We start from the raw sequence: 10,493 nt of genomic DNA on the forward strand, positions 1-10,493 counted from the left end.
TTGGCATGCGGTGTGCTAACGCGTGGCTCGTGCGCTTTTCAGGCTGGTTGAGATCCTGGAGTCATCCGAGGACATGGAGATCGACATTCCTCATATCTGGATGTACCTGGGCGAGCTGATCGTGCCCATGGTAACGGAGGGGAGCATCACCCTGGAGGAGCTCTGCTCGTGAGTTGCGCCATCGCCCGCCGCACGTCCACGCAGGGAAATCTTGCAATGGAACTGCTCCCCCACCCGACCTGCCGACGTCTCGGTGGCGAGATGTTAACTCCCTCGCCTGGTATACAGGACGTAGGTTTGATCCCGACCCGGACGCATGTATATTTGGAGTTTGGCATGTCTCTTTCCCCATTGTCGTGTGGATTTTTCTCCAGGTCCTCCGGTTTTTCCCTCCACATTTATAATCAATATACGTAAAGAGTATTTGGCTGCTATAAATTTGCACGTGATAAGCCACCTCATTAAGCTATCATTTGTGACCAGGTCGCTTCTGAAAAAGAGCTCATAGGTCAGTGGGCTTTACCTGGTAAAATAAAACTAGTTTAGTTCAGTCTCATTTGCGCACACTCCCACCATCGCTGTTCACGGCTGTCGTAGCACTCGATTTGCGAGGCGCCTAAGTTAATATCCCCGCCGGCTGTCTACACGAGCTTTGCGAGTTATATTTTAACCTATGAACTTGGGCTGGCCTTGGTCTCAGCCCAGGCTAGTTCCAGCTCCAGAGTGAGGCACGAGCTCCTCGAGGTAGGTGGATGTGTCATGATGCTCACGCCGGCCGCCCCGTGTTTGTCTGGTGCCGCCCTTTGCAGGGAGGTGGTGAAGCCTCTGCGTCCTGTGGGCAAGGCCGACGTCCTCATTGCCGACATTCTGCTGCTGCTGTGCAAGCAAATGGTGAGAGGCTTAGTGCGTGCCTGTGTATCTTTGTGCACCCACTTGGCACGGTGGGGGGGGCATGGCTGGTGCCTCTGCCAATCATCAGTCAACCCATAACACCTGGGTCCATCTCCTGACCTCCTGTCAGTGAGCATTCGACACTTTCACGTGGCCTCAGAGTGCACCTTATCCTGGCATCAGTGCTGTGGTGATGTCACCTCCACTTTGTGGAAAACAGTGGCTGTTGTGTTTGCAGTAACGGTGCAATGTGTACTGTGTATATGGGTGGAACCCGACGACGCAGCCATGGTTCACATCGGTCGCGAGTGATATCAAAACCGGTCGTGAGCCTAGCCTATGTTGACTCAACTGTAAAGCAGGGGCCTCTGCGCTGGCCACAGCCGCCACTCCTGCGCTGTTCTGGCCTCAGTAGGTGCTTAACCCATTGGTGCACATTCATACATTGGATGTGCACGCGCCAGCGTCATTGTGCACGCACCTGCGTCGTTGTATCACATTTCCCACTTGCTAATTTGTTCTGGTCGTCTTTTCATTCATTTTATGCTGGGAAAAGCCAGTGGCCTCCAACAAAGTTGAAATTGTGGCCCCATGTGCGACACTTCGTTTGTCATTTCCCCCGTGCATCGGATGTCCACGTTTGGCTACGTACGGTGTCAAAGAAGTTCAGCGTACATACGTTCAGACACTGAACGTGTATAGAATTGGACACATTTGTATTTCAGTTAGGCATATTTGTTAGCGATCCAGCGTGCGTACCGACTCAAAAGCATTCGGTGCAGCTTGGCTAAATGGCATTCCCATGTTGTCGACCTGAGGAGAGGTGTGCGTGTGAAACACCTTGTGTGCACGCTGTGCGGTTAACCGTTGGCGCTGCGTGCACCCTCTTTGCTGCTTACCCTGCTTCTGCAGAGCCACACCAAGGTGGGGGCGATGTGGAGGCAAGCGGGGCTCAACTGGGCCTTGATCCTGCCGGAGGGAGACAACGTGACCAGGTTCATCACGGAGAAGGTGCGCGCAGACGGCACCGCGGCGCCCTCCATTGCGCCCACATGCTCCCCCCCCACTCCCTGTACCCTCGCGCGCCTCCCCCCCCCCCCCCTCGGTCTTCGCGTGTCGGTTTTATTTTACGAGGTAAGGCCCCCACTGAGCTATACAGCTCTTTTTCGAGAGGGGCTATGTGCTCGGGGTTAGCCTTGACCTTTAACGTGATAAGCCAGCCATACGCTGTAGGGAGGTACATTTCAATCGTCCACACGCGGCAGTCGTGGTGCAAGGGCGGTCTCGGTTGCAGCGCCGTGGGGCTCACCGCGTATGCGATTCAGCCTTGTCTCTCGGCGTCGCGCAGAAGCTCGAGTTCACGCTGCCGGAGGCCAGCGCCGCCGTGGAGGTGCCCGTCAAGAGAGCGGCCATGTCCATGGAGGAGGTGGAAGAGCACCTGAACCGGCTGCTGCAGGAGAAGGTCGACAATGAGAGGATATTCGACTGGATCGAGGTGAAGAGGAGTGGGGAGGGGGACACATGCACGCACATGCACACACACACACGCACAATAACAACCGCCATTCGCCACTAAGTGGCGGTGACGTCACCACGACGCTTGTGCCAGGCTATGTGCACCTTGAGGCAACGTGAAGTGTCGAATGCCCGCTGGCAGGATGTCACGGGGCAGACCCAGATGCCGCAGGTCGAATGACTTAGACAACTGGCTGATGCACCACCTGTGCCCCCTACTGTGCCAACTGGCTGTGCTTTAGCCACCCGGCGCTCCGCTCGTTGGCGTGAGCGTCGCTCCTCCGCCCTCCGTTGTTGTTGGAGGGGGACTGCCTCCAACTGCCCAGTAGCGTCCTTCACGAGCCTCCTTCACAGAGGCCGATCTTGACACCGCTGGTACCAGTCATCGGCAAGTCCACTCCGCTCCACGTCCTCCTGTACCACATCACTCCATCTCTTCTCTAGCCCGTGCCGCCCCCGTTTAGCCCCCTCGATCCGGCCGAATAAAAGCTGTTTAGGCATGCGGTGGCTGGGTATGCGGGCTACATGACCTAGCCAGCGCAGCCTTGCCTGCCGGAGGAGCTCTCCGATGGGACTTTGTCCACATCTTTCAAGGATTTGTGAGCTCCTCACACAATCGAGCCTGGTTAAACCCAGGATGGATCGTAGGTAGGCCAGCCTGAATGTTTATAACAGGCGAAGATGTTCCATTAGGGGTGTCCACGTTTCGCAAGCGTAGAGAAGGGAGGGCATGACCGTGGCCGAGAAGACCTGAAGCATCGTGTGGAGCGAGAGACCAGGTAGCTTCCACACAGCGTTGCGCAACCGATGAAAAGATAATGCTGCTCGACTGATTCGGAGTGAGACCTCTGCTGTTAAACTGGAGCCGGTCATGAGCACACTGCCCAAGTTTGGGAAACTCTCCACTCTCTCCACAACTGCCCCATCACCAATTGGGAGTTGTGGGGGTGGAGTGTCCGATGGTACAAAATACCTAGGCAGGTGCTTAGTTTTGGTGGGGCTGATGGTAAGTCCCCACCTCTTGGTGGCAAGCTCCAGGTTCAGCAGCAGCGCCTCCAACTCCTCCTCTGAGTGAGCAGCAATTACCAGATCATCAGCATACATAACGTGGTTGAGCAATAGGGAGCAATCCCTTGACCGCACCCGGGCATCGATCAGCCTCCCATTGTATCTGTACCAGATGGAAATTCCTCCGGTACAGCTATTGAAGGCTTCACGAGCTATGTGGTCGAAATAAATGTTAAATAATGTGGGAGCCAGAGGACATCCCTGTCGCACCCCAAGGTGTACAGGGAATGGCTCGGACTCCTGGCCACGTAGTTTTACCCTTAATGATCGTTAGCAAAGGCCAATTGGAATTGGCCCTCCCCTCCACAGCACTGTCCACGACAGCGTTGCCCGTCCGGCACCACGAGGAGGTCGGGGGTTGTTTTACTGCACTACACACGCACACACATGCGCACACAAATGCATGCACACACTCGCGCATGCAGAGAACAAAGATCACCCGTGTAAGCTTTTATGTAAGCCGTTGGGACCTTCTTGCCAGTATCTAAAATTAGGAAAAATAAGACTTTTACTCTTCCGGACAATAAAACAGGAGGTGTAAAGGTGTTCAAGCACCAAATAAATAAGGCTCTCTCTGGTGTTGGTGAATGCATGTATTATCATGTTTGTTTGCATATTTTTACGTGTGGTTAATGGAGACTTGATGCCTTGCAGAAGGTATCTATTTGGTGTTTGAGCATCCTTATTAACACCTGGTTGATTGCCCGAAAGGGTGAAACTTATTCATATTTTTCATCATTTTACATTCGCTGTGGGCGGTCACCTGTGAAGGCCACCACGGCACACAGATGAGAAATGGCCAACAAGGCCCAGCTGGTTAACGCGTTTACCCGCCAAAAATCTCTGCCCAGCAGCAGCCTTGCACATCAACTGTTGTGTGTGTGTGTACAGTGGCTGCTCCCTTGCTGCTGCCATTTACTGTTTCTGGAACGCTCCCTCTGGCTGCGTGCGTGATCCATGCCTTCCCACTCCTTCACTCCAGTCTGAAGACTTGTGCTCACGACCGTTATCTTCCGTGTCGTTATTTATCTTGATTCGCACAATAACGGGCTGCTGTACACACAATTGATGTCCCCGCTCCCTACATCTCATCATGCGCTGTCTTGAGATGCGGTTAAATTGCGTCCTCGACTTCGCTAATTTTAAGTAGTTTTTGCGAGTCCGACACGTCCTACAGTTGTGATACGACACTGCCCTCGCCACCCCCGCTCATCGTGCGTGTGTGTGCCCTCTGCCGCTCGTTGTGCTCGTAGGTTAACCTGGAGGAGAGCCAGACTAAATCTTCGGCATTTATCAGGGCGCTCATGACGTCCTTGTGCCAGTGTGCGATCGGTGAGTTCCTTTGCATACACGCACGCACGTTTTACTCGGTCCGAGCTGAGGTCGACGTTGCGCCTGCCTGGATCGGTGTGGATTAAAGCCCCTGCGGATAGGACCGGAATGAGAGCCTCACTGTGCCCATGATTCACCACCCCCTGTCCCCGCACTCCCCGTGTGCTTTGCGTATACATAGCTGAATTTCCGTGTCTCAGTAAGCTTCTGACAAGGCCGACCTTTATAATTGTTGTCGCCAAATAACCGCCACGTTCTGGGCAAGGACACATAGGTTGCTCTTCATCCATTTGGAGTGGTGTATAAGTCGATTGCCAAGTTCTTTCCCTATGTAACTAATCTGGACATTGATGTCTGCGTTGTGTGTGGCTGAGACGAATAGAAACTTTCAACGTCCATTGTCTAGGAAGTGGATTCGGGTGACGTGCGGTGGATTGCTTAAATGGTTCCCCAGCTGTAGTCTTCCCCAGATGCCGCAGTGCTCCTCCTCGCGCCGTTGTAACCCCCCCTACCCCCCTCCCCCCCTCCCCCGTCTCTTCCACGCCGTGCCCCACCCCCACAGAGGACCATAGAGCCCAAGTCACCGAAACCCCGACCATCACGAGCAGAACGCGGATACTGATCAAGTACCTGGATGGAGACGCCACGCGGGAGCTGGAAGCACTTTATGCACTACAGGCTTTGGTTTTCAAGCTCGATCACCCCCCAAGTGAGTAGCGCGCCCGCTCGCGTCGCTCGGCTCCTGTAGGCGCCGTGGCGATCCGGCACAACGAGATCGTGCCCGGGCAATCGCAGCCCGTCTCCCTCTCCCAGGGAGAGTGTTTTTGCAAACGCGAGGAACTACGAGGAGGAGGAGTGTTGCCTTGACACTGCTTCATAAGCCCTGGTACCTGCCCGTGCACCAAAGTCTTCAGTGGCCCAAGCGAGGCCCATTTCCCAATGTGGAATTTGGTTGATGGCTAAAGCTCCACGTTAGCATGCCGGAGTGAATCATAGCGGGGCTTGTAACTTGAGCCTGACAACGGGTGGAGTGACCACGCAGTGACCCCAGCCGACCGGCTGAATTGAACTTGTCGTGCCTGTCCTCGTAGCGATCGCTGTTCTGGTAGCAATAACTGGCGGCGGCGGCAGCAGCATCCCGTCCGTCGACAGAGAAAGGCACTCTCATTCATTCAGCCACTGTGCCTCACATGAGCTGGGCTTGTCTTCGCTGCGAGTGCTGCTCATGCCCTCGTCCAAACTGCTCTTTTCTGTTGCACTGCTGAGCCATCCGTTGGCCTGGGAAGTGGGCCGTTCTCATGGGATAAGTGCTGAGTGGGTTCAATTTGTTAGCCCTCCAGGAGTGATGGGTCTGAGGCAGCATTTCTGAAGCTCTTTCTAGCACTGCCAAACTTGGGAATTGATGCATTTTTGCAATTTAAACTTTATGCTGATATATTTATTTTTACTGATTTTCTTACCCTTCCTATACTTTGCACTCCTATTGGCTTTTTTGTATTCTAACTTTGTGACCCGCCCCTACTACTACGCATGTTGAACGTCTTTCGCACCGGATGTAGCCAACCGTGTTAAGCGGAAGTGCGGACATCTTTGGATAAAAGAGCTTCATAGCGGAGCTTATCGTATTTATCCAGGATAAAATAAAGATTAATATTCCGCACTGCGCCAATCTGTTGCTACTTGTGGGCATGTTGCTGAGCAGCCGTGGTTGAGACGAACGCGTCACGGTGACCTTCCGCCGCCCGCCCGTGTCTCCCTCACCCCCTATCGTTGCACGCGTGCAGAGGTCCTCCAGACACTGTTTGACAACCTCTATGACGAGGACATCATCTCTGAGGACACTTTCTACCAGTGGGAGACGAGCAACGACCCAGCCGAGCAGCAGGGCAAGGGTGTCGCGCTCAAGTCGGTCACCTCCTTCTTCAAGTGGCTCCGCGAGGCGGACGAGGAGTCCGAGGACAACTGAGAGACAGACGACGGCGGATAAATCGTTAAATAAAAAAAACTACGCATCCTGCCCCAAGTTTTATTTTTGGCTTTTTATTTTCATATTTTGGGGTGTTTATTCCTGTTGTGTTGCGGCACGCGCGCGCCCGCCCGCCCGCACCTCTCGGATCCCGACCTGCGCTCTTCTTTGTCCATCCGCCTCTGCCGCCCCCTTCTAAGTGGTCGACCACCACCGCCCCCCCCACTCCCCCCCCCCCCCGGGCCGCTTGGCGATAATGGCCGACACAAGCGAAACTGTCGCTCGCGATGCATTTTGAGGATTTTGCGAGGTACAGGTGGGGAGAGGGAGGCCCTCTCTCTATCTCTCCTCATCGCCAGGGCTGGAGTTTCCAAATTACGAGTTTCCCCGAGTTGTTGAAAACATTTCCTGACTTCATTTCCACTTTTTTTGTTCTGATTTTTGTTTTTGGGTTTTTTCCTTTGTTAATTTCAGCCGAACAGATATAAAATGGTCGCGGAGGAGTCGTTAACTAATGATTGGCGCGCAATGAGATCAGTATTTATGTAGTTCCAATGGCCAGGCGAGCGGCTGCTGCAACTGCCGCCGCACCATCCCCCCCCTCACCGAGCTGTAGTTCGGCGTTGTCTGGCGAGTGCGCGCTAAGCATCGGCAGAAGCGGTTTAGAATTGTTGAACCAGGAGTCTTAACCCCCCCCCCCATCACCGACCGCAAATCAAACCATTTTCACTTTTTAATATAGATTGACTGATTTATCGTGTTCGTTTGCATCTTTTTTTTGACAAACTTGAAAAAGCCTGAGGATTGTCAGGATAACTAATCATGATTACTCTGCATTTTTGTTTTTGTTCGTGTTTAAAAACAGAAACGTGATTGGGTTTTTTTTCTCTTCCCTTCCCCTCGCGTCGCTCCACGCGAAAACTGTCGTTGAACGTGACAACGACGGCGCCTTAGGGCGGGGTGGGACGGTGAGAGATGACATCACAGAGCTGTATTTATTATTATGGCAAAAAAAAGTTTAAAATTTTTTTTTTCTCTTTGTTAAGTGCTGGTTAAATCGCAAACAAATTCCAGTTCTCTGAAGCTTTATGAGAAATAATACGTATGAAAAAGTATAAAAATACAAAAAATAAGTTAAAACGTAAAAAAATATAAAGAAAATTAAGGGTTACCTTAATTTATTTTTTAAAGTCCACACTTGCTCAGTTTGTTCGATCAATTTAGAATTTCTATTTAAGAAAAAAATAAGTGCTGTAAAATAGACCTTTCCCAGTTTTCGCCTTGAAACAGATGACTTCAACCCTAGAGAACGACGCAACAATAACGAGCGCAAGGAAGAGGCTGGACTCGATATAATTTTTTCGCTTATTTTTATGATTTCGATTTTTTTTTTTAGATCCTCGATCCGCTTGGGCTTTTCTTTTTTTCGTGGCTTTTGGCGACAGAGGTTAATAACTCTGTCTAAAGACGATGCAACAGATGAGAGGCGAGCCATTGGATTGTGAGAAAGTCGCGCTTTGGCTTCTGTGGAGAAGACCCCCCCCCCCACACACCCACCCCGGAGAGACAGAGAGAGGGTGGTTTTCTTGGTGCGTCGCAGCGGTGCGCTTTCTTTTCTCTCTCCCCTCCCGTTCCTTGACCTCCGACCTTTATCCGACATTAATCATAAAAAGAAAACAACAGATGCAACAGATGGGGCAGTGGGGGGGGAAAGAGAAAAAAATTGTACATACGAGATGCTGAATCGAGAAATATTTAATAAAGGTTATAACCCTCTTTTCACTTTGGAAGCAACACAAAAATAAAAAGACGCTCTTGCAAAAGAATATTTTCAAGTGTGTGGGGTCTGCTCTTGGCAGCGTTCACTGAGCTAGTAAAAAGTGGATTAATGTGCCTATCAGTTCTTACGATATATGTAAAACGAATAAAATGACATACGATGAGCATGTCCCGTTGATTTGTATCTGCAGTCATTTTGCTCACGACGAGGGGGGGGGGGGGTCGGCGTACGATCGTCGCACGTGGGGGGGGGGGGGGGTCCAGCAGCTTCACGGGGTGACGCAACGGTTTACCGTGGGGACTGAACTCTTGGAGGGGAGCTGGGGAGGGAGGGCCGCCATCGCTCTGCGTGTTGCATCGGCGAGGCTGCTGCCACCTCCGCGGTGGGAGTTGTGTACACACGGATTCCTTGTGCTGAAAAAAACGACTGATTTCTAGTTTCTACTCAGGCACTTTTATTTCATCCTCAACCCACCCTCCTGGTTAAACAACCGACCGACTGTAACGATCAGGCACTCGTCTGATTGTTCGGGGAGGTGGCTCGTTTTGTGTTTTCGTAATTTTAGGTTGAACCCAAGGGAGAGAGGGGGGGGGGGTCATGTGAGATGCGCCGAGTTCCACTTGAGCGGTCGCTTTAAGGGGAAACCGCTGGAGTTGCGGACCTGACTTGAAGGGGTCCTTCCTGGGGGACGAGAGCACATTTCACTGCTCACTTCAGCCCCCCCCCACATCTACGCATTCTCGTTCGGTTTGCGTGATTTGCCTTTGCTGTGAGTGCGCGTGCGCCTCGCTGCCCTCCTGCAATGTAAATGTGCCAAATCACCACTTTAGTTTCCCCAGACTTTCTTGCGACGTCTCTCCCCCCCCTCCCCCGAGACAAGGGCAACGTTCTACTGACGTTTTACTGACGTTCTACTGACGTTCACGGCGGTAACGTGTACAGTGCTGTGCTGTCTTCTCTTTTTTTTTTGCAACCAATACACAATTGAAATGCCATTTTGTTAAATAAAAACAGATAAATGGTTTGGCTCTCGTTGACAATTTTTAATAACCGCCCATAGGTTGCAGAGACGTTACGGTGCAAACGGCGTTTGCCGATAGCCAGCGTCACGGACGCGTCTTGCGTTGCAGATGATGTCCTTTAACTCTGGTTTATTCACATTTAGCACAGTACGAGTGAGAATTATCGCAGAGTTGGGTATATCGTATATGCAATGCAACGCTCCCTGCTGAGAGGCGCGAATGTGGAGCCAGTGTCGTTCATGAAACAATAAAATGTTCCCAATTCGCAGTCATCGAGTGAGCACGGACAGTGGGGGAGGGGAGGCAGTGAGCCGGCGCCACCAATATTTGCCCAAGCTCTGCTGTATTATATGGTAAGATGCTCTCGGTCAATGATGGTTTCACGTGGGATGCGACGAGCACGTGGAGGAAAATCTCACGTGGGTGAGGGGGGTGTCGGCAGTCCTGCCTCGTACAGAAGGGGGCGCGGTGTTAGTCTGCCCTGAGCGCCTTTTCCTGGCGAACCTGGGGTATGGCACCTCACCACTCGTGTGTCGGCCACCAACCCTCACCTCCACCAATGCTGGATTATAGGCGCGCGCCACTAGAATTGCATCCGCATTTGATGGAACAGTTAATTGAAACTTTGGTATTTTACCATCCTCTCCATGTATTCATTATCTAGCGGCGTGAACCAAGAGTCATGGATGGTGCTGAGTAAGGGGGGGCGTGATTTTGCTTCATGCCCAGCATTCGTTCATCGTCTCCAAGCCCGGTACCGAGATGTGCTTCATCCCCCGGCTGCTGTAGGGAAGACTCGCTGCCACGATTCTGGCTTTGCACTTACGCACGTTGAACTTCTTTCGCGCCGTACGTAGCCAACCGTGCTCATCGGAGGTGCTGGAAAGTCTACAAGGTAAAGGTGTGGAGAATCTTCAGA

The 10,493-nt window shown here is 52.2% G+C and overlaps 1 protein-coding gene across 1 annotated transcript in view; it reads left to right on the forward strand.

Moving 5' to 3' along the window:
- Positions 1-8,763, forward strand: part of EIF4G1 (eukaryotic translation initiation factor 4 gamma 1) — a 135,396-nt gene extending 126,633 nt beyond the window's left edge. Inside the window, exons 30-36 of the mRNA XM_078869511.1 lie at positions 43-168; positions 810-891; positions 1,804-1,902; positions 2,240-2,386; positions 4,728-4,806; positions 5,369-5,515; positions 6,591-8,763. Coding sequence (XP_078725637.1) covers positions 43-168; positions 810-891; positions 1,804-1,902; positions 2,240-2,386; positions 4,728-4,806; positions 5,369-5,515; positions 6,591-6,772 — 862 coding nt within the window. The 3' untranslated portion in view covers positions 6,773-8,763. The remainder of the gene's footprint in view (positions 1-42; positions 169-809; positions 892-1,803; positions 1,903-2,239; positions 2,387-4,727; positions 4,807-5,368; positions 5,516-6,590) is intronic.
- The last annotated feature ends 1,730 nt before the right edge of the window (positions 8,764-10,493 follow it).

The sequence above is a fragment of the Lampetra fluviatilis genome, chromosome 28 (genome assembly GCF_964198595.1).
Source record: "Lampetra fluviatilis chromosome 28, kcLamFluv1.1, whole genome shotgun sequence".
In the NCBI taxonomy this organism is placed as follows: Eukaryota; Metazoa; Chordata; class Hyperoartia; order Petromyzontiformes; family Petromyzontidae; genus Lampetra; species Lampetra fluviatilis.